This window comes from Heptranchias perlo, chromosome 5 (assembly GCF_035084215.1).
Source record: "Heptranchias perlo isolate sHepPer1 chromosome 5, sHepPer1.hap1, whole genome shotgun sequence".
In the NCBI taxonomy this organism is placed as follows: Eukaryota; Metazoa; Chordata; class Chondrichthyes; order Hexanchiformes; family Hexanchidae; genus Heptranchias; species Heptranchias perlo.
This window is the reverse complement of record NC_090329.1, coordinates 64,482,676-64,506,676: the sequence shown is the minus strand read 5'-3', so window position 1 is coordinate 64,506,676 and position 24,001 is coordinate 64,482,676. Positions and strand designations below refer to the sequence as shown.

The window sequence follows — 24,001 nt, the reverse complement described above, 5'->3', positions numbered from 1 at the left end:
TACAATATTGGAAAATGTGAGGTTATGCACTTTGGCAGGAAAAATCAGAGAGCAAGTTATTATCTTAATGGCGAGAAACTGGAAAGTACTACAGTTCAAAGGGATCTGGGGGTCCTAGTGCAAGAAAATCAAAAAGTTAGTATGCAGGTGCAGCAGGTGATCAAGAAGGCCAATGGAATGTTGGCTTTTATTGCTTGAGGGATAGAATATAAAAACAGGGAGGTATTGCTGCAGTTATATAAGGTATTGGTGAGACCGCACCTGGAATACTGCATACAGTTTTGGTCTCCGTACTTAAGAAAAGACATACTTGCTCTCGAGGCAGTACAGAGAAGGTTCACTCGGTTAATCCCGAGGATGAGGGGGCGGACATATGAGGAGAGGTTGAGTAGATTGTGACTCTACTCATTGGAGTTCAGAAGAATGAGAGGCGATCTTATTGAAACATATAAGATTGTGAAGGGGCTTGATCGGGTGGATGCGGTAAGGATGTTCCCAAGGATGGGTGAAACTAGAACTAGGGGGCATAATCTTAGAATAAGGGGCTGCTCTTTCAAAACTGAGATGAGGAGAAACTTCTTCACTCAGAGGGTAGTAGGTCTGTGGAATTTGCTGCCCCAGGAAGCTGTGGAAGCTACATCATTAAATAAATTTAAAACAGAAATAGACAGTTTCCTAGAAGTAAAGGGAATTAGGGGTTACGGGGAGCGGGCAGGAAATTGGACATGAATTTAGATTTGAGGTTAGGATCAGATCAGCCATGATCTTATTGAATGGCGGAGCAGGCTCGAGGGGCCGATTGGCCTACTCCTGCTCCTATTTCTTATGTTCTTATGTTTAAAGACAGCCTGCCTTTAAGAGATTGGGGCTCCCCCTGCTGGTGGAAAGTACAAATTGCATTGAATCCTCATGTCAACGCTGATTTCCAACGGTGCTTGAAGGCAAGTCCACAGGCCGAATGAATTGTTGAATGCCAGTGTGTGTGACCTGTGAGTTGGGGGTGTGCGGCTTGCAACAGTGGTAATGTGTAAGGGTGAGAGGAAGCATCTGATTGGAAGAGTTGCGTACTGATGGAAAGAGTTTGTTGGGATGTGGGTGATGGGGGTGTAGTGCGCAGAGCAGTGGATGTGCCTAGTGGTGCAGCTGGTAGGAGATGCCACTTGGCAGTTAGCCTCGCTCACCTTGACCATTTGTGTCAAAGCATTGAACTTCTTCCTGCACTGCATCCATGTTCATGGTGCTGTGCGTCTGGCATTGACTTCATCCCCTGCTGCCTCCCCACTGCTATTTGGACAATTGTCTGGAGGGCCTCTTGCCCCACCCCCCCCCCCCCCCGCCCGCCCCCGCAGATATAGGATGCCTCTCCTTCTGTCTACCTCTTGCACCAAGGCTTCTAGTGCATCAGTGGAGAACCTTGGTGCATGCACTCTCGCAGGCCTGGTACAAACTCAGATGGGCAGATTGGTGAAGCATGCAGATTGGAGGATGTGGGATTTAGTAGTGCGCAACGTTTACTCAATGTTTTAACATAACTCATCAGTTTGTAAACATAGGGACGGGACCTGCATCTGTGTTTTATGTGTGCGATGTCTGATCTCCGTTCAGACCCCGTGCAGACAGCAGACTGTTATCTTCAGCAAATAACAGGTACCGGCTACCTTTAAGAGATTTTAAGAGACAGCCTGCCTTTAATAGATTGGGGCTCCCTCTGCTGATGGAAAGTGCAAATTGCATTGACACCTTGTGTCAACGCTGATTTCCAACGGTGCTTTAAGGTAAGTTCACAGGCCTGACGAAAGTCTCGTCCTGCCTGCGCATTAAGCGGGTTAATAGCGGATCGCGCTACCCATGCCTGGCTTATGGGGTTATCCAATTTAACCCCCCATGTTTCTCTTCACACCAGTTGTTCATTATGTAAGATGATGTTCTGTTTCTGACTATATGTTCAAGATCCTTCAAGGCAATAATCTCCATTTTCAAAGTATGGATTTGACATGTTGCATGAGTAGATCTTGCAATCTGCAGAGAATTTTATGACGATAAAGACTCAGCCAACTACCAAAAGCATGAAGTATGGTGAAATTGGCTGGGGAATTTAGGATCCACTTTAGGCCCCTAGAATATGTGAGCTGTTACAAACATTTCAATTACTCTGTTTAATACTTAACATACCGATAAACTAAGCAATAAGTTTATGCACAGTAATTGCAGGCGATTGTTCGTAAATAATGGTGTAACCCTGAAAGACTCTGTTTTGGAAGGTTTGCATGAATAAGTGGCAATAGTAAGTTAACGTTTATTTTCTTAAAGTGGAGGTAACTTCTTAAAAGAACTATTATTATATTTTCATAACTCATTTAAAAAAATTAATTGGTTTACATTTTTAATTTGTTTTGAAAGCAGTGGTTTCAAGCTTTCTTAATTTCTATATCACTGGAAACCTGTGCATTAACCAGGACCTGTTCCACCTTCTGACCACATATTAAAATCAAAATCAAAATCAGTTAAGAGTTTAATCACAAACTTTGAAAAAGAAACTTTGTATTTTTCATATGAAAAAGTAGTGTAACAACACAATAATGAACATTCTCTGTGTCTGAATGGTGATGGTTGGTAAGGCCTGATGCGCCCCAGTATTGGGCTTCAGGCCTTATTTCAATGGAGCTGGTGTGGTGCGAACAGCCAGCCAGTGAAGAGGAAACAAAGTGTTGCAACGACCCTCAGGTAAATGAAGCCAGAAATCGGGAGACAGTTGGCCGTGGGGTGGGAGATAGTAGGTGGGGTGGGAGATAGTAGGTTGGGTGGGTGGGGGGTGGGGGGTGGGGGGTGGGGGGTGGGAGATAGTAGGTTGGGTGGGTGGGGGGTGGGAGATAGTAGGTTGGGTGGGTGGGGGGTGGGAGATAGTAGGTTGGGTGGGTGGGTGGGGGGTGGGAGATAGTAGGTTGGGTGGGTGGGTGGGTGGGTGGGGGGTGGGAGATAGTAGGTTGGGTGGGTGGGTGGGGGGTGGGAGATAGTAGGTTGGGTGGGTGGGGGGTGGGAGATAGTAGGTTGGGTGGGTGGGGGGTGGGAGATAGTAGGTTGGGTGGGTGGGGGGTGGGAGATAGTAGGTTGGGTGGGTGGGGGTTGGGAGATAGTAGGTTGGGTGGGTGGGGGGTGGGAGATAGTAGGTTGGGTGGGTGGGGGGTGGGAGATAGTAGGTTGGGTGGGTGGGGGGTGGGAGATAGTAGGTTGGGTGGGTGGGTGGGGGGTGGGAGATAGTAGGTTGGGTGGGTGGGTGGGTGGGTGGGGGGTGGGAGATAGTAGGTTGGGTGGGTGGGGGGTGGGAGATAGTAGGTTGGGTGGGTGGGGGGTGGGAGATAGTAGGTTGGGTGGGTGGGGGGTGGGAGATAGTAGGTTGGGTGGGTGGGGGGTGGGAGATAGTAGGTTGGGTGGGTGGGAGATACTAGGTTGGGGGGGGGAGATAGTAGGTTGGGGGGGGGGGGAGATAGTAGGTTGGGGGGGGGGGAGATAGTAGGTTGGGGGGGGGGGGGAGATAGTAGGTTGGGGGGGGGGGAGATAGTAGGTTGGGGGGGGGAGATAGTAGGTTGGGGGGGGGTGGGATAGTAGGTTGGGGGGGGGAGATAGTAGGTTGGGGGGGAGATAGTAGGTTGGGGGGGAGATAGTAGGTTGGGGGGGGAGTGGGAGATAGTAGGTTGGGGGGGGGAAGATAGGGGAGGCCGGGGTGTGGGGGGGGGAAGATAGGGGAGGCCGGGGTGGGGGAGGGGGAAGATAGGGGAGGCCGGGGTGAGGTGGGGGGGGGGGGGGGAGATAGGGGAGGCCGGGGTGGGGTGGGGGGGTGGGGGGAAGATAGGGGAGGCCGGGGTGGGGTGGGGGGGTGGGGGGAAGATAGGGGAGGCCGGGGTGGGGGGGTGGGGGGAAGATAGGGGAGGCCGGGGTGGGGGGGTGGGGGGAAGATAGGGGAGGCCGGGGTGGGGGGGTGGGGGGAAGATAGGGGAGGCTGGGGTGGGGGGGGTGGAAGATAGGGGAGGCCGGGGTGGGGGGGGGTGTGGAAGATAGGGGAGGCCGGGGTGGGGGGGAGGGAGGGTGGAAGATAGGGGAGGCCGGGGTGTGGGGGGGGGGAAATAGGGGAGGCCGGGGTGGAAATCGGAGGCCAGGTCGGGGGAACAGCAACGATTTGGGGGGGGGGCGGGGGGCGAAGCAGTAGGCCACATTCTTTATATGTGGAGTCGGGAAGAGCTCTCCCGGCTCCTCATACAGTTAAGTAAATTTCAAAAACTTACCTTTTTTGTTGCCGGCGATCCCAAGGTCTGGTCTTACTCAGGACAAACAAATCCTGTAGTGGGGGCCTCAAACAGGCGTTAAGCCACTTATTTGAATATGTACAGCCAAATGTATAGGCCCGTAAGTTTTTTGTGGACTTGGCACGGGTCAGCAGAAAATACGCAATAGATTGACGGACAACATTTTGTGGCATTCATAGTTGAAATATCTACCTGATATATAATACGTTTGTGTGCTCATACCTTAAAAGCTTTCTTAAGGTCTGTCATCTTCTGCACCTTCCTAGCTTCTGCGTATCGATGACCCTCTTGCGTTACTGTCCTCTAGGAGGGTGTCCTGGAGTGTTAAACAAAGCAACTCTCCTTACTCCCACCTCATGCAGCAGCACCTACGTTTTATCCATCAAACAGGAGATTCAGTTGTCATTCCATCACTTGCTCAGACACCCAGTTTCTTGTGTTCGTATTTGTTTTGCCATCCACTGATATTTTACTGACCACCTGTATTGGTCTACGCAATCTTTGGACACGCAGCCAAATTTTTTTTTAAACTCCATATATGGTCACTTACTTTCAATTGCCTGCAGCCCTTTAAGAGTTGCAACTGTGTTGGATAATCCACCCCCTATGCTGAATTTTTGTGAAAGATGCAACCTAGGCCATGAGCTCATTCTGCACATCTAATTTGGGCCAAACCCAGAAGGCTTTGCAGGTCAGCTGTTCTTATTTCCAGTGAGTCTAAAGCTCGCAGCACATCAGTCTCACAGTCCAGTGCTAGCACCAGAGAATATAGCCCATTATTTTTTATCTACAATCTTAAGGTTATAGTTGTTTCGGGATATACTACATGTTGGATATACTTTGCAGTATTTTTATTCAGTATGTCATAAATATGTCAATTGTAAACAATTTTACAACACCAAGTTATAGTCCAGCAATTTTATTTTAAATTCACAAGCTTTCGGAGGCTACCTCCTTCCTCAGGTGAACGATGTGGAACGATTTCCACATCGTTCACCTGAGGAAGGAGGAAGCCTCCGAAAGCTTGTGAATTTAAAATAAAATTGCTGGACTATAACTTGGTGTTGTAAAATTGTTTACAATTGTCAACCCCAGTCCATCACCGGCATCTCCACATCATAAATATGTCAAGTCTAACTTCTTTGGGTTTAAAATGTAACCAATTTTGATGAATCTCCTTTTAAAAAAATAAAGACAGTCAAAGGAGAGGCTGCAGAGCAGAATACAGTTGGGGGATGACAAGCTGTAAACCACAATTGAGCCCTAGAGAGCAGAAAGGTGCAGAGGCCAGGAAGTGAAGTACAAGTGGAACGCGGGGGAGGGTACAACACAGTATAAGGAACAAGGCCCGGGATGGGTGGGTAAATGGAGCCCAGGGAGTAGAGCACTGAGGTAAGAGTTAGGTTTAAAGGCTCCTTGTACAGGAGTAAACATCTGCAAGAAAACATTTTCCAGGGATTTATAATGCAATATTGACAACTCTGAGAAAGAATAAGCATTTTACTGTGACTAAGGTTGCTTATGTTCTATGTTTCTTACTTACACATATATATTTTCAGGTGGCTGAAAAGTCAAGCTAGCAGCTCAAATCAAGTTTAGAAAATTGTTCAGGCCATTTGATCGATCAATTTCTGCTAGTTGCCAGTTTGGGATTAGTAGCTTTGAAACAAAATGTCCAATTTGATTGCTCACTTTTCTGCTGCTTATTTATGCTTCATTGGTTCCTACCAACTGACTGGAACTGCTACTCATACTTTGGGGATCTGGGGTGGAGGGTGTTGCACGGAGCAGTCCCGTGCAATAGGCGGCTACGCCATTTTACGGACACCCAGGCCGCTTGCATTTTCTGCGGCCTGGAGGAGTCCGTTTTTCATTTGTACACTGGGTGTGCAAGACTGCAGCCCCTGTTCCATTATTTGGAGGGGCTGCTCCTCAAGTTCTGGCTGCACTTCAGTCCCACGCTCCTGATCTTTCGCCGCCCGGTGAGGAGGGGGGCGGGCAGGTCGGTGGACGTCCTCGTGGGCCTGCTCCTGGGCCTGTCCAAGGTGGCTATCCACAGGTCCAGGATGCTCGCGGTCCGTGGGGGCGGGCGCTCGGCCTGTCTGCCCCTCTTTCGCGGGTTGCTCCGCGCCCGGGTGGCCCTGGAGATGGAGCACGCGGTGTCTGCCGGTACGCTTGAGGCTTTCCGTGACCGTTGGGCACCGCAGGGGCTGGAGTGCATCCTGAACGAGGATAATAAAATTTTGATTTGAACACTTGGTTTTGGTTTGTTTGGTTTTTAGTTGTTAAGCACACCCCACACCCCCCTTCTTATAAAAGGGGGGCCTAATTTAGAGGAAAAAAAACCTTAAAGAAACAAAAAAAGAGAAAAAGTCAAAAAGAAAAAAGAAAAAAAAAGCAGAAAAAAAAAAGAAAAAAAAAGAACTGCTACTCATTCAAATGTAATCAATCAGGTATTTGTTTGGTAACTTAACAGATGGGTGCTTATTTTAGTCTAATTAATTTTTGATGTATAGAAATGGAATGCCTCTGAGACAATAGTTTCAGGTATGATGCCTTTGAAAGGTGTGAGTTGGCAGACATGTGCTAGCCACAAGATTTTCATTTCTAAAGATTTTAAGAAGAATTTCTTTACTTAAATGTTGATCACAATATGACAAGATAATTAAGAATGAGTAAGACCATTCAGCCCATATTAGTTCATCCATACAGAAGCACCCTACAGTCACCCATCACTGCATCTAGTTGTTTCTTAAATGCATCTACTATTTTTTGCCTCCACCACTCTGCTTGAAAGTTCACTCAAAGTATTGATCTCTCTTGGCATGGAGAATAACTTCCTGATATCAGTCCTAAAGTTACTGTTTACAAGTTTGAACCTATGTCCCCTTTTCCCACTCCCATAATTTAAATATTCCAGATTTACCTTTTCCATACCATTTACTATCATGTGTATCGCTATAAAATCACCAATCAGGCGCCTCACTTCCAGGCTGAAATGCCCAAGTTTTCCCTCACAATGCAGATCCTTAACACTAGGAAACAGCGTTGTATTCTTCTCTGCGCAGCGTCCAATGCTTAAATGTCTCTCGCTCTGTCTTGGCAACCAGAACTAAACACAGTACTCAAAGTGCAGTCTGACCAGAGCACTGCACAGTTTGATCATGACTCCCTCTGACTTATGCTTGACTGTTTTGACTGTGTAGTTCAACATTCCATTAGTTTTGTTGATTGCTGCTCTGCATTGGCTGGACATGTTAAGTGTGAAGTCTATGATAACTCTTGGGTCTCTTTCCACTTCCTCATGGAGTATGTGTAATGCTAATTTTTTTAACCTATATGCAGTAGTTTGTGATAAACATTTAGAATAATCTGCCAAGAACTTACATTTATATAGTACTTTTCACAATCTCAGGGTGTCCTAAAGCGCTTCACAGCTGATAAGTATTTTTGAAGTGTAGTCACTGTTGTAATCTAGGCAAACACAGCAGTCAATGTGCATGCAGCAAGGTCCCACAAACAGCAAAGAGACAAATAGCCAGATAATATGTTTTAGTGATGTTGGTTGAGGGATAAATATTGGTCAGGACACTAGGAGAACTCTCCTGCTCTTATTCAAATGGTGCCATGGGATCTTTTATATCCACTTATGGATAGCTGAAAAATAACATCGTGAAGTTTAAAATGCAGCAGATTCTATTATGGAGGAATTACCCTACTGAAGAAACCCTGAACATATTTGAATAAACAAAACGATGCTGCAGGTGGGATCAGTACGGTCTTGGTGGATTAACTAAGATGGGCTGGCTGGAAACAGAAAATGCTGGAAACACGCAGCCAGTCAGGCAACAACTGCAAAGAAAGGAAAAAGTTGACGTTTCAAACACAGCCCTTCATCAGAACTGAATGGCCTTTCCTCTCGACATTTAACACAGGGCGGTTTGCGCTTTTCTCTGACTGTTTTCTATTTTACCCAGGCCCCCTATTCAGTACATGCACGGTGGTTGAGTTGTTGATGTTCCGGCCGTGCTGCATCCGGTCCTCAGGGCTTGAGCCGCGCCGCTTCCGCTCGAGCTCTCCGAGTCTGCGCATTGAAGAGTTGCGGGGAAGATGGCGGCGGTTGGAGTGGTTGTCTTGGGAGCTCGAGCCGCCTCTGCGAATAAACGTGAGTGAGTGGCGGTTGGGATGGAATGCGGGCGGGGAGAGGAGGAGGAGGAGCTCGAGCTCGACGAGCTGCAGCCCTGCTACCCCGGAGAAGGTCGGCCGGGAGCCGGACCCCGGACCCCGATAGTGTTTCAGATGCCCAGCGTTTGCTTTCGGTCCTCATAAGTTTGGGCCGAATATTGAGTGAGCGGGTCGGTGCGGGTTACACGGACCGGACAGCGCTCGGTCGGGCCGGGTCGGGCTGGGACGGGACGGACGGGCCTGTCCGCTCATCGTTTGGAGTGAGGCCCCTCACTTGGGCTTGAAGGTGGCTAAACCGCTCTCAAAAATAAATACGGCTTGAAGCTCATGTATTTATTGCAGTGGAATCGCTTCCACAAGATCCCAGATCCTTCGTGTCGTCACCTCCCAACTCCGTGCCCCATCTGTCCCGCAGCCCCTCCAGTCAGGTTACTGCCCCAGCACCAAAATGGCCCTAATCAAAGTCACAAATAACATCCTCTATGACTGTCCCTCCTCATCGTCCTCAACCTTTGACACAATCAAACACACCGTCCTCCTCTCTTCTGTTGTCGAGCTCAGTGAGACTGCCCTCACCATGGTTCCTCTCTTGCATTATTGGGTCCTGCTCTCTCCACTGCCAAAACTGCTCACTATCCCAGGATCATCCTGGAATGCAAACATAACCCCTGGCTTCTCTTCACTACAAACTGTCTTCTTAAACCCCTCTCCTCTGCCTCCTCCACCCTCACCTCCAAGCACAAGTGCAAGAAGCTCATGGACTTCTTTGTTACTAAAATTGAGATCATCCTTTCAGCTGCCTCTGCCGCTTCCCTCCTTTCCCCTGGTCCACTAAGCCAAACTTCCCCTAAGATTCCCCCTGCCCTAGCCGTGAACTCTCATCTTTCTCTAGTTCCTCTCCTATCTCCCCTTATGCCCTCTCCAAGCTCTTCTTGACTGTGAGACCCACCTCCTGTTTCCTCGACCCTATTCCAAGCAAACTTCTGACCACCCAACTTAACTTCCTGATCCCCATGTTAGCTGATACTGTTAACGGTTCCCTCTCCTCAGATACTGTCCTCTTCCCCTTCAAATCTGCCGTCATCAATCCCCCCTCAAAAAACCCACCCTTGACCCCTCTGTCCTTGCAAACTACTGCTTCATCTCTAACCTTCCTTTCCTCCCCAAAATCTTTGAATGTGTTGTCCCCTCCCAAATCCGTGCCCATCTTTCCCGCAACTCCATGTTTCAATCCCTTCAATCAGGTTTCCGCCCCTGCCACAGTACTGAAACGGCCCTCATCAAAGTCACAAATGACATCCTATGTGACTGTGACCGTGGTAAATTATCCCTCCTCATCCTTCTCCACCTGTCTGCAGCCTTTGACACGGTTGACCACACCGTCCTCCTACAACACCTCTCTTCAGGCGTCCAGCAGGGTGGGACTGTGCTCGCCTGGTTCCGTTCTTATCTATTCAATCGTAGCCAGAGAATCACCTGCAATGGCTTCCCTTCCCGCTCCTGCACCGTTACCTCTGGAGTCCCCCAGGGATCTATCCTTGGCCCTCTCCTATTTCTCATCTACATGCTCAGCGATATGATCTGAAAACACAACGTCAGATTCCACATGCACACTGACGACACCCTGCTCTACCTCACCACCACCTCACTCACCCCTTCCACCGTCTCTCATTTGTCACACTGCTTGTCTGACATCCAGCATTGGATGAGCAAAAATTTCCTTCAACTAAATTTTGGGAAGTCCAAAGCCATTGTCTTTAGTTCCTGCTGCAAACTCCGTTCCCGAGCCACTAACTCCATCCCTCTTCCTGGCCACTCTCTGAGGCTGAACCAGACCATTTGCAACCTTGAGATGAACTTCCGGCCACACATCTGCTCCATCACCAAGACCGCCTACTTCCACCTCCATAACATCACCTATCTCCTCCCCTGCCTCAGCTCATCTGCTGCTGAAACTCTCATCCATGCCTTTGTTACCTCTAGATTCGACTATTCCAATGCTCTCCTGGCTGGCCTCCCGTTTTCCACCTTCCATAAACTTGAGCTCATCCAAAACTCTGCTGCCATATCCTAACTCGCACCAAATCCTGTTCACCCATCATCCCTGTGTTCGCTGACCTACGTTGGCTCCCAGTCCGGGAATGCCTCTTTTAAAGTTCTCATCCTTGTTTTCAAATCCCTCCATGGCCTCACCCCTCCCTATCTCTGTAACCTCCTCCAACCCTACAACCCTCCGAGATCTCTGCTTTCCTCCAATTTTCGCCCTTTGCGCATCCCCAATTTTAATAGCTCCACCATTGGCAGTCGTGCCTTCAGCTGCCTAGGCCCTAAGCTCTGGAATTCCCTCCCTAAACCTCTCCGCCCCTCTCCTTTAAGACGCTCCTCAAAACGTACCTTTGACCAAGCCTTTGGTCACCTGCCCTAATATCTCCTTATGTGGCACAGTGTCAAATTTTGTTTCATAACGCTCCTGTGAAGCACCTGAGGATGTTTTACTATCTTAAGGGCACAATATAAATGCAAGTTATTGCTGCCAATCTAATCATAGCCAGAGCGTCTCTAGCAATAGCATCTCTTTCCGCCCCCACACCATTACCTCTGGACTCTTCCAAGGAACTGTCCTTGGCCCCCTCCTTTTCATCACCTACATGTCGGTCCTTGGCAATATCATTCAAAGACATGGATTCATGTTCCACTTGTACTTTGATATCACACAGCTCTAGCTCTCCATCACTCCTCTCGACAACTCTTCTGCCTCTGTGCTGTTAGACTGTCTGACGTCCAATCTTGAATTGTGTCCAATGTGATGGCATTTTGAATCCTCTTTAAAAAGCCTGGTTGAAAAGGCACAATACAGGAGCTTTTATTAGAGAAGCAATGTATGGATTTAATATGAGTAGTGTAAAACTTTGGAATAAATTTACTCCAGTGACCAATGAATATGTATAAACATCGGAATGCAGCTCTGTATTTTCCTTCATGTATAGTCTGCTGAGACTCACCAGCTAGCGTGATTTATGCTAGACAGGAATGAAAGTGCTACAGTATCTCCAGTTGGGTGGAATGTAGTATTTTGAGCATTTCAATAATCAAAGCAGCAGATATTTGACATTTTCTTTTTAGGTTGTGCTCATTGTCTGTCTCCTTTGGTTTGTTTTTAGGACTTGTGTTTTCATCAATAAGGTGTTTAAGTTCCTCAACAGGTGATGGCAAACCTTCAAAATTTCAGCCGCCATCAAAACCCGTTATCATAGACAAAACACAGTCTGCAGCAACACAAAAAAGGTAAGTGACAGAAACTATTCTTCAATATAAAAATTAGATGAAATTTGCTAAAGTTGTAAAATGGGAATTTTAATTTAAATGTAGGATAGAATACATTAACCCCAGTAAATTCAATTTCTACATAATGTTTTTCTGTTCTATAAACTTAAATGATTGAGGGTCAGAACAATGCTAAAAATTAATTGAATCGAGAAAAAGATGCTATGCACTCCAGATTAATAAGAGGATAGTGAGGAGGTAGCAGAGCATTACTACAACAACAACTACTTGCATTTATATAGCGCCTTTTAATGTAGTAAAACACCCCAAGGTGCTTCACAGGAGCGTTATCAAATAAAATTTGACTGAGTCACTAAAGGATGTATTAGGACAGGTGACAAAGATTGGTCAAAGAGGTAGGTCTTAAAGGAGGAGAGTGAGGCAGAGAGGTTTAGGGAGGGAATTCCAAAGATTAGTGCCTGGGCAGCTGAAGGCACGGTGCCAGTGGTGGAGCGATTAAAATCAGGGATGCGCAAGAGGCAAGAATTGGAGGAGCACAGAGATCTCGGAGGGTTGTAGGGCTGGAGGAGCTTAGAGATAGGGAGGGGCGAGGCCATGGAGCGATTTGAAAACAAGGATGAGAATCTTAAAATTGAGGTGTTCCCGGACTGGGAGCCAATGTAGGTCGTCGAGCACAGGGGTGATGGGAGAACGGGATTTGGTGTAAGTTAGGATACAGGCAATATTAGCCATGATTTTTGAAAAATTATAAGGTATGAGAGCTGTGGCAAAAGTTACACTTCTGTTCAGAAAGAGGTAAACTAAGCAACTCTCAACTGGCTGGCCTTGCGTTGTAGTAGAATAATTATTAGAGGCCATAATTGGAGATAAAATACATAAATACTTGGGGAATGGACTGATGAGAGATGGTCAACATGGATTTGTGAAAGGTAGATCTTTACTGACCTGAGGGTGTTTTTTAAAAAAGCGATGAAGAATTCAGGAGAAACTGCTTCACACAGAGTGGTGAGAATGTGGAATTCGCTACCACTTGGAGTGGTTGAGACGAATAGCATAGATGCACTTAAGGGGAAGCTGGATGAGTACATGAGGGAGAAAGGAGTAGATGGATATGTTGATAGGGTGAGATGAAGTAGGGAGGGAGGAGGTTTGCGTGGAGCATGAACGCTGGCATAGACCTGTTGGTGCCAAATGGCCTCTTTCTGTGCTGTAAATTCTATGTAATTTTATGTAATGAAAAGTATAGATTGAGGGAGGATGCTGTAGATGTAGCTTGTATGAATTTCTGGGAAGGATGTGACAAAATGCCACTTAAGAATTTTGGTTTGAGAAAATTAGCTCCCATGGCAGTATGGGTAGAGGAAAAATGGCTGAAAGGCAGACAATATTTATAGATTTTTAAAAAAAATTGTTTTAGGCATAAAGGGGTGAATGTCAAAGCTTGCTTATCATACCAAACTGAGAGGAATAGTGAAATCTAAGAGAATGTAGGACAACAGGCCTAGGTATATGTACAGATAAGTTGGATGGATGTACAGATGGATTCTGCCCTTGGTCCCATCCCCTTTCTCATCTAAATGCTCCTACTTGGCAACATCATCCACCAACTTTCACACGTACTCTGACAACACCCACCTGTACATCTCAACCACCTCTCGACCCCTCCACTGCCTTCGTACTGTTAGTCTACTTGATTGACATCCAGTCTTAGATGAACTGCAGTTTCCTCCAGCTAAATGTTGGGAAGGCCAAAGTCATTGTCTTCAGCCCTCACCACAAGCTCCATGCCCTTGCCACCGATTCCATCGCCTTTCCTGGCTACTGTCTCAGGCTGAACCAGACTGTAATTCCAGCATTCTATTTGACCTGAAGCTGAGTTCTCAGCCTTGTATTCTCTTCATCACAAAGACTGCCTACCTCTGCCTCTGTAACATAGTTTGTCTCTGCACCTGCCTCAGCCCATCTCCTGGCGAAACCCTCATGTATACTTTTGTCACATCTAGAATCAACTAATTTAGTGCTCTCCTGGGCAGCTTCCCATCCTCTACTCTCCATAAACTTCATCTCATCCAAAACTCTGTTGCCTGTACCCTATCCTGCACCGTCCCAATCGCACATCATTCCGATACTCGCTGACTTAACTTGGCTCTCAATCCCCCAGTGCCTGAAATTTAAAATTCTCATCTTAATGCTTAAATCCCTTCATGGCCTCATCCCTCCCTATCTCTGTAAACTCCAGCTTCCACCCCCCGAACTCTCCGTTCCTTTGACCCCAGCTTCTTGGTCATCCCTCCACCCCTTTCACCCGCCATTGGCGGCTGTGCCTTCAGCCACTTAGGCCCTACACTCTGGAATTTTTCTCTTAAACCTCTTGCCTATTCATCTCCCTCTCTTTTAAGACCCTCCTAAAAACCCACCCCTTTGACCAAGCTTTTGGTGACCCCTCCTAATCTTCTTCTTTGGCTTGGTATCTATTTTTTGATATGCCTCTGGGAAACACTATGGGATCTTTTTCTGTGCTAAATGCACTATATAAATGCAAGTTTTTGTTGGTGAAAAATATAAGATGATACGTTTTGAAAACAAGAATAAAGAATGGAAATACGCCTTCAATAGTAAATTTCTTAATACAGTGAAGAAGCAAAGTGATCTAGATGTGCAGGTACATGAATACTTAAGTGAGTGGACAAGATTTATAAAAAGCCTTTAATAAGGCAAATCTGATTTTGGTTTTACATCGAGAGGATTTGAATACAAGATCATGATGTCTATGCAAAACAATGGTTAGGCTTCAACTGGAATATTGAGTGCAGTTTTGGATTTCTCACTTTAGGAGGGATGTAACAATATTCTTGCAAAAATTGCAATTAGCATACTGCAATAACATACATTTATATAGTGACTTTAATGAGCAAGAGATCCCAAGGCATTTTACAGAGGAATACTAAGAGAAATGGAAATACACAACCAGCAAGGAAATTCAGGTGGTCTGGATGAAGCATGAGCGAAAAGAGGGGTTTTGATAAGGTTTATAAAGGAGGACGGGGAAGTTGAGAGGCAGAGTGGCCTAGGGAGAGAATTTGAAATCAGGGATGAGGCAGCTGAAAGCTCTGCCACGAATGGTGGGATGAAGTGGGTGTGGTGCACAGGAAACCAGAGTCGGAAGACTGAAGGGTGTGGGAGAGAAAGTAAGTCTGGAAGAGGTTGTAGAGATAGGATAGAGTCAAGCCATGGAGGGATTTGAAGATGAGTGCAAGGGTTTTAAATGTAATGCATTGGCAGCAAAAAGCTACGTAGGTCGGGAAGGCCAGGGATGATGGATGAACGGGGTTTAGTGCAGGCCAGGATATATGCAGTTGTAATTTGAACAAGTTGGAGGTTGGATCAGGGAAGGCCAACGAGGCAAGCATGGGAATAATCAAGTCTGGAGGTAATAAAAGCATGAATTATGGTTTCAGCTATGGAGGAGCTGATATAGGGATAGAGATCGGCTGTGTTGCAGAGATGGAAATAAGTGGTCTTAGTGATGGAGAGGATGTGGTGTTCAAAGCACGCCAAGGTTTCACGCAGTCTTATTCAGCGTGAGAGGCGCCAGGGAGTGGGGTGGAATCAGTGTAAAGGAAGCGGAGTTTGTGGCAGATGCGAACCCTGGCGTTTGTCTTCCCGATGTTCGGATAAATGAATACAGGGATAAAGCTCTGTGTTATGTGGAAAGGCTCTTGAACGCAGATGATTGAGGAGGATTTAATAGAGATGTTGAAAATGATAGAAGGAGTGGACACAGTAAACACTGATTGTTTCCATTGGGATGTAAATCGAAGAGAAGAGGCCACGAGAAAGCACTAGATAGGTAAAGAGTAGATTAGAAGAAATCTATTCAAAGAGTTATCGGAATGTGGAATGCTTTGCCACATCTGATTGATGCTAAATCGATTCAGCATTTGAAAAGATACTGGACAATACTTAAAGATGAAAGCAGGAAAATTATCCCCTGATTGGGGCCTAATTTCACCACAGCTAAACAGGGCTGACTGGTCTCTTCCTGTGCTAAAATTTCTGATTCTTTATTTAAACTTAAACAATATCTTTGAAGTTTTAGTGGAACAAGCTTTATAAAATTTATTATTAATTCTTCTAACCTTAAGTTAAATGATAATAAATCCTGAATATTTTCAAATATGTTAAACTGTTGTAATGTTCTCCAACAAACAGGTTTGTAAGTCCTGAGTTCATAATGCCAAGAGGGAGGACAAATCCCCTAAAATTCAGCATTGAGAGAAAGGATATGATTCAGAGGCGGAACGTGTTGAACATACCAGAATTCTATGTAGGTTAGTAATATTACATGTTTAATAAATTGGACTTATTTATATAGGTAAAATAGCTGGACATAAAATCTAATATCGCATTGTGAAGAATATGTCTCACTGAACCCTTTTTATGGACCATATAATAGAAACCTGTTAATTTACAGCTATGTAATTGCTGGGTCCAAATGATGTCATCTGAAGGTAGTGATTACTTTATGTAAGTTTATATTTTATATTATGCATTATTTGTATAGTGCATTAATGGCATTGCAAGCAAATTGTTGAGCACTCACCTTAGTGAGAGTGGTTTTAATGGTCATTGTGACATAACTGAGTTTTGGGTTGTGCAGTTGATGGGATCAGGATTGGATAGGAATAATCCCAAATGCTGTCTTTAGAAGCTCTCTAAGCCACTAAATGCAGATACATTAACAGTGTACCATTGACCACTGTTTATTCATTGTGATTTAATGCATCCACTCACTTTGCTATAAGATGACCACCATCTCCTGATGGGTAGGTAGTCTGTTATTAATAATGCACATATACTGCACCTACCAGTTTTACACAGCCTTGATTTTAAGCGACAAGCTGGCAATACTCTCAAATGACCAAGTGATCCCAGCAAAACTTCATACCACTTAAGAATTTTGTTAAAAAAGCTGATTTTATAACTTGTGTAAATTAGAATATTCTGGAGACTTTAGTACTTGTAATATTTGCTTTCAGTGCAGCTGCTTCACTTTTTTTACATTATACTTTCAACATGTATCAATGTCCATTCAGTTCCACCACAGTATTTTTATGTATTAGTTACTTAGAAGAGTGACTTTTAGCTGCAAGAGAAGACATGTGAAAGAATGCTTGTAGCTTATACACAGTAGCCTCTGTTACAATTATTGACTTTAGGTAACTTTTTTACACTCAGCCATATGTATAGAATCATAGAAAGGTTACATCAGGGAAAGAGGCCATTTGGCCCATCGAGTCCGCACCAGCTCTTTGCATGAGCAATCCAGCTAGTCCCACTCCCCCGTCCTATTCTCGTAGCCCTGCACGTTTTTTCATTTCAAGTACTTATCTAATTCCCTTTTGAAGGCCATGATTGAATCTGCCTCCACCACTCCCTCGGGCAGTGCATTCCAGATGCCAACCGCTCGATGCGTAAAAAAGCTTTTCCTTATGTCACTCTTGGCTCTTTTGCCAATCACCTTAAATCTATGCCATCTGGTTCTTGACCCTTCCGCCAATGGGAACAGTTTCTCTCTATCTATTCTGTCTAGACCCTTTGTGATTTTGAATACCTCTATTAAATCTCCTCTCAACTTTCTCTGTTCCAAGGAGAACAATTCCTACTTCTCCAGTCTATCCACGTAATTTAAGTCCCTCATCCCTCGAATCAATACTCCAGTTGTGGTCGAACCAGTGTTTTACAAAGGTTCATTATGACTTCCTTGCTTTTGTACTCCATGCCTCTATTTATAAAGTCCAGGACCCCGCATGCATATTTTAACTGCTTTCTCAACTTGCCCTGCCACCTTCAACGATTTGTGCACATATATGCCTCGATCCCTCTGTTCCTCTGCCCCTTTTAGAATTGTGCCATCTAGTTTATATTGCCTCTCCTCATTTTTCCTACCGAAATGCATCACCTCGCATTTTTCCACATTAAACTTTAACTGCCACGTGTCTACCCATGCCACCAGCGTGTCTATGTCCTCTTGACGTCTATCACTATCCTCCTCACTATTCACTACCCTTCCAAGTTTTGTGTCATCTACAAATTTTGAAATTGTACCCTGTACTCCCAAGTCCAAGTCATTAATAAATATCAAGAAAAGCATTGGTCCCAGCACCGACCCCTGGGAAACACGACTGTGTACCTTCCTCCAGTCTGAAAAACAAACGTTCACCACTACTCTCTGTTTCCTGTCATTTAGCCAATTCTGTATCCAACTTGCTACTGTCCCCTTTACTCCATGGGCCGCAATCTTAATAGTAAGTCTACCATGTGGCACTTTATCAAACGCCTTTTGAAAGTCCATATACACCACATTAACTGCATTGCCCTCATCTACTCTCTCTGTTACCTCATCAAAAAACTATCAAGTTGGTTAAACACGATTTGCCTTTAACAAATCCGTGCTGGCTTTCCCTAATCAAACCACACTCATTTAAGTGACCTGTTAATTCTGTCCCGGATTATCGTTTCCAAAAGTTTCCCCACCACCAAGATTAAACTGACTGGCCTATAGTTGCTGGGTTCATCTTTACACCCTGTTTTAAACAAGGGTATATGTAGTATTTCACAATAGATTTATCACTCCCACTGGGTAAGAATGTAGCTTGCATTTTATTTTTTTGTACCCAAACATATAAAAAATTAATTACAAATACTCTCCATGTGGTATAATCTAAGCTTCAAAATTAATACATATTTGTTGGAACAAAATATATTTTAAATCAGTTAATGAGATTTCATTCATCTTTACAAAATGATTTAATTTTGGAACATTTTTAAATGAAATCTGATTTTTTTTTAGAAATTGTATTTTTATATTTTTCCTAAAATGACAAATCATTGGGGACTTTATGGATTCCCACAGCCACGGTTCCTTTCTTTGCAGTAAAGAGAATTTCTAAGCAGTTGAAAATAAAATGGGGCTGTGGTTACTGCAAAAGGTGTGTTGAAATTTCATTGACTTTTGTATCTACTTATGGGAGTACTGTTATTGAATCGTTCCCACAAACACATATTTGAGTCAGAGGTAGATTGTGAAGGTTCCTAGATATGGTAATGTGTATTAGTGCTGGGCTATATTAACTAGTCCACTGGACCAGTCTGTAGTCTCAGTCCATGGCTATCAGGCATTCTAGATTAGTGTTACGACTGAATAAGCGCTAAGCACATAAGAGTTAATGCTGCATTTTGAAGGAGTCTTTGTAAACAATGGTAACTTTACACAGCACAACCCTTCCTTGCACGACATTCATCATAAGGAACATCACATTTCACTGCCACTATTCTGAATTGCTTGTTCACAATACCTGACTGTAGTGGACAAATTTCTGAATTTAAGAGACAGTTAAAGTCCCAGATCAGGGAGATTATTTGGAATACTGTTCTTTAATACTTGTATCTTTTTTGCCAATAGGAAGTATCCTTGCTGTTAGTATGGCAGACACATATGCTAATGGAAAAGCCAACAGATTTGTTGGAATCTGTACCCAAAGATCAGGAAAAGGATTAGGGGCTACTTTTGTCCTTAGAAATATCATAGATGGACAAGGTAAGTTTTTAATGTTTGTCATTTAATTTTGAAATTTGTATAAGAATCATTATGAAGGTGGTTAAAATTTTATTGGTTTTTTAAAAAAATATTTTTTTTAAGCCTTCATCTTACAAATTAGAAAAGATCAATGATGGAGCCATTTTAGGGAGAAGGTGAAGTTTGCAGTATATAAGAAACAGGTTAAAAATCCAATTTGAATTGAGCTTAGACAATTGTCCTGCTGCTCGTGCTGAAAATGTTCATCCAAACAGGAAAACGGGTTCAGAAACCTACTGCTGAAAGTGGAGTCTGAATGGCTATAGTTGCTTCCAAGACATAAATTTTTGTAGTAAATATAAAAATAGTCTCACCATGTCACAGCCATTTTTTCTCACTATGAAGAGATTTCATAGTTGCAATTTTCATGTAAAAGCTTTCCTATTTAAAAACAAAATCAGAACTTGTAACTTTTTTATAATATTTAGGCAGAAACATACTTTACTCCCATCTTTGCTGTTACAGATACATTGTCATTTAAAAATTAACTTTTGTGGTACATGTTGCAATCTCCACATTGTGCTTCTAGGTTAGACCTTACCATGCTTGCTTTCGGTTGTCCCAGAGTGCTACAGGTTTAGTGTTGGTGCAAAGCAGTTTTGGCTTTGCATCAATGCTAAACCTGTAAATCAGGTGTTTTAAGTTTTAAAATGAGTCCAAAACAGTCTCCTTGTGGTTTTAGTGTAAATGTATTGGTCCACACTTGTATGAATTTTTTTAAAAAAGCTTTAGTGAAGAGCTCAGAGCAATATAAGCAGTCAAAGCAGGGCTTTAGAATTAGCTTTTCAACATAACCACTTATGGTTACCAGTCCAAAACCTGGTAGTCAATGTTTGTTTGTTTTTGTGCCTTTATACATTTTGCCTTTTATACAAAATGTCAAAAAAAAGTAATGAACAGAATTGATGAAAATGCATGGGAACAGCAGGACCACATTTGGTATCGGGCATATTGGCAATTATCATTGATGAGGGTTGCTTTGTAGTTCATTTTTTATATTTTGACAATTTTGAATTAAATGTGAAGCAAATTGGTGTTTCTCATTGTTCATTCTAGGTGTTGAGATCTGCTATGATATGTATAGCCCTCGAATTCAGCAGATTGAAGTGCTGAAGCTGGAAAAGAGGCTAGATGATAACCTAATGTACCTGCGTGATGCTCTGCCAGAGTACAGCACTTTTGACTTTAACATGAAGCCTGTGCCCTACTCTACTGGTTCTGAGGCCCCTGTCAATCCAGTAAGAAACTGTGCTTTTTATCAATATGAAATAGTTGTGCCAGCATTTGATTTTGATAATCCACAGATTCTATGCCCTTTTCATAGTCCATCAAAACATTCCAAAAATTTTTTAGGCTAGGTGATATATGGCTATCAAGTTTCTATGTAAAGTTTGTGTTGGAGCTACCCCCCAGGGCTCTTTTGGTAGACCATATAGTACTGAGCCATGTAAAGTGAGAAGTCAGTTCATAATCTGTGCTGAGCTAGCCAGTGATGCAGTCACTACAATCTGCCAGTGTGGATGCTAGTATGCCTCCACTCGCTTGTTGTACTGGCCATCACCACTACCACACAGGGTTTTCCTCCAGGTCCAGGAGTGAGAACTCTTGGCTTAAGGCAATCATTGGCCTTGTAAGGGTCAAACTGAAGTTTTATGCCTTAAAAGACAAAGAAAAAATACTGGAGACCCAGAACTTGTTCCTGGAGGTTTTGCTGTGTCCTACAGGAATTATGGCAGGAGACAGCAGAATTTCAGCCCCAGATACTCTAAAATGCTTACTAGCTCTATGGTGAATGTAAGTTATGTCAGCTGAACTAGGGGTGGCTTATTCTCTGTAAAACACCAATCCTAAAATGCTCTATACAATTTTGCAAATTAAAGTTTAAAAATGCCATGTCTGCAGAATGATCCTCTGGACATCAGGTGATATAGTCCACACTTCACAGTGTAATTTGAAGGGTGAGAATGTACGATTTAAACATTGACTATTTCACAATTACCATACTGTACACATTCAACAGCTATGTGCATCATTACAAACCAATATCAGCAAAGAGTTCCTGTGATTGCTAATGTACATTATAAACCCCTGGTTTAGAGGTCACATTATCACAAAACATCAGTCTTTTCCCTGGTAAACTTGAAATTAGTTTTGAAGAAGGAATCTTCAACAGCACGAACCTACAGTGTACACTTCAGTTTTTCTATATCATTGTACAGGAAATAATGTAATGTCAAATTTTCAAGCCTGGGAATGCTAATAAGCCAGTAAAAGGTTGTATGTCAGCATGAAAATTGCAATGCTGTTATCGCAAACATAGTGAGCTTGTCATTAATTACCTAGTTTGTAGGGGTATTTTACAACTCCAACATATCTTTAGATCTTATTCCTGATAGAAGAAAGACAAATGAATTGATGATTAATCAAGCTGCTAATATTAGTGATTTGTTTTTTTAATTACCAAAAAAAGGGAGTAAGTAATGAAGTGCAATCTCTAAAATAAGTGTGTGACTCTTGAGTTGCTGCTTTTTCTGACTTTTTTTATTTTTAAAAAACAGCTGAAAGTAAAAATGAAACCAAAACCATGGTCAAAACGCTGGGAACGTCCACAGTTCAAGGTGCAGGGTATACGGTTTGATCAATGCCTCACAGAAGAACAGATGGAGGATGCCAAAAAGCACGATAGGCCCTGGCTTGAATATGATATGATGAGAGAGTATGACACATCCAAGATTGAGGAAAATATCGAGCTGGAATTACAAAGAGAGCTGAATAAATGAGACTTCTAGGGTGTGCTTGTGCAAGTTGGAATCGAGCACTGCCATTAAGATTGAACAATTGTCATAACTGTTCGCACCAGAGACAAAGATTAGAATCATGTAGTGTTTATCATATCTGTAATGTGATTTTTTTAAACCACAATACATACAATGTTCAATGTTGTTTGTCATGTACCTGGGAGATTATACATTATGCTTACATTTATAAATGGCAGCTACAGCATTCAGCTTTCTTAAAGAAATTCACTGTACTTGATCACTACATAGAAATCAACTTGAACTGAGGGTTTGGTTGTAAAAGCCCAGACTGATCAGTCTTTAAACTGCACCACTTACATGAAAATATGCTAATTATAAAAATGGAAAGTGCATTTAAATTGTGTAATTAGATTCGTTCACTTTGTCATTGTTGCTGGTGTAGTGCTATTAAGCTAAATGCAAACTTGTTTCAAATATTTAAAACACTTCAGGCTGGAGTCAGTCAGTCAGTGTAGGTGGAGTTTTTTTTAAAAAGACAATGTAAGGTGGCAGGTGAGTGCAGCTGGGCCCAAGGTAAAGGGAAACAAAGTTGGCCAGGGCTAGTGCAGAGATAGTGGCAAGGGCAACATGCTCCCAGTTGTCCTGATGCAACAAGTGAAGATTAATTGTAGTATTTCATAAAACGTTATAACTGGACTGAGGGGCAGCTCCTGTTCTAATTATGCATCTTTTGAATGGGTAGCTTCGTCCTGGGTGATTTTAATTCTTGGATCGTGTACCCGATCAGTGATTTTAAAGTTAAAAATCTAGTAAAGTGAACAGCCACAAATTTATACCTGGAGTATAACAAATCACTAGAGTATAAAGGTTTACGACCACAAGGGAGGAATATCTATCTAGAGTTTTCAGTCAGGACTTTCAAAAGGTGTTTGATAAAGTACCACATAATAGGCTTATCAGCAAAATTCAAGCCCATGGAATAAAAGGGGCAGTGGTAGCATAGATACAAAATTGGCTAAGTGACAGGAAACAGTAGTGGTGAATGGTTGTTTATCAGACTAGAGGTAGGTATTCAGTGGTGTTTCCCAGGGGTCGGTACTAGGACCACTGCTTTTGTTATATATTAATGACTTGGATGTATAAGGCACAATTTCAAAATTTGCAGATGCCACAAAACTTGGAAGTATAGTAAACAGTGAGGAGGATAGTATTAGACTTCAAGAGGATAGAGACAGGCTGGTGGCTGAGCAGATGAAATTTAATGTTGAGAAGTGCAAAGTGATACATTTTGGTAGGAAGAACGAGGAGAGGCAATATAAACTACATAGTACAATTCTAAAAAAGGTACAGGAACAGTGAGACCTTGGGGTATATGTGCACAAATTTTTGAAGATGGTAGGCCAGGTTCAGAAAGTGATTATTTATAAAGCCCTGGATCCCATATGCTCAAAAGCACAGAAGTTATAATGAACCTTTACAAAACACTGGCTTGGCCACAACTGGCGTATTGTGTCCAATTCTGGGCACCGCACCTTAGGAAGGATGTGAAGACCTTAGAGAGGGTGCAGAAAAGATTTACTCTAATGGTTCCAAGGATGAGGGACTTCAGTTACATGGATAGACTGGAGAAGCTGGGGTTGTTCTCCTTAGAGTAGAGAAGATTAAGAGATTTGATAGAGGGGTCTAGACAGGGTAGATGGAGAGAAACTGTTCCCATTGGCAGAAGGGTCAAGAACCAGATGACACAGATTTAAGGTGATTGGCAAAGGAACCAAAGGTGACATGGAAAAACATTTTTCCACAGAGACTGGTTACGATCTGGAGTGCGCCAC

General features: G+C 43.5%; 1 protein-coding gene across 1 annotated transcript; it reads left to right on the top strand.

Annotated features, from left to right (window-relative positions):
* The first annotated feature begins 8,364 nt into the window (after positions 1 to 8,364).
* Positions 8,365 to 22,567, top strand: mrpl19 (mitochondrial ribosomal protein L19). The gene is made up of 6 exons (XM_067984518.1): positions 8,365 to 8,466; positions 11,648 to 11,771; positions 15,984 to 16,102; positions 19,237 to 19,371; positions 20,467 to 20,648; positions 21,969 to 22,567. The coding sequence occupies exons 1-6, from the start codon at positions 8,412 to 8,414 to the stop codon at positions 22,188 to 22,190; spliced, it is 837 nt and encodes a 278-aa protein (XP_067840619.1). The 5' UTR covers positions 8,365 to 8,411; the 3' UTR covers positions 22,191 to 22,567.
* Positions 22,568 to 24,001: the final 1,434 nt, after the last annotated feature.

Coding starts and splice junctions, on each gene's coding strand:
- mrpl19 (XM_067984518.1), top strand. CDS start 8,412: ATGGCGGCGGTTGGAGTGGTTGTCTTGGGAGCTCGAGCCGCCTCTGCG. Junction 8,467..11,647: donor AGCCGCCTCTGCGAATAAAC/GTGAGTGAGTGG, acceptor GTTTGTTTTTAG/GACTTGTGTTTTCATCAATA. Junction 16,103..19,236: donor CATACCAGAATTCTATGTAG/GTTAGTAATATT, acceptor TTTTGCCAATAG/GAAGTATCCTTGCTGTTAGT.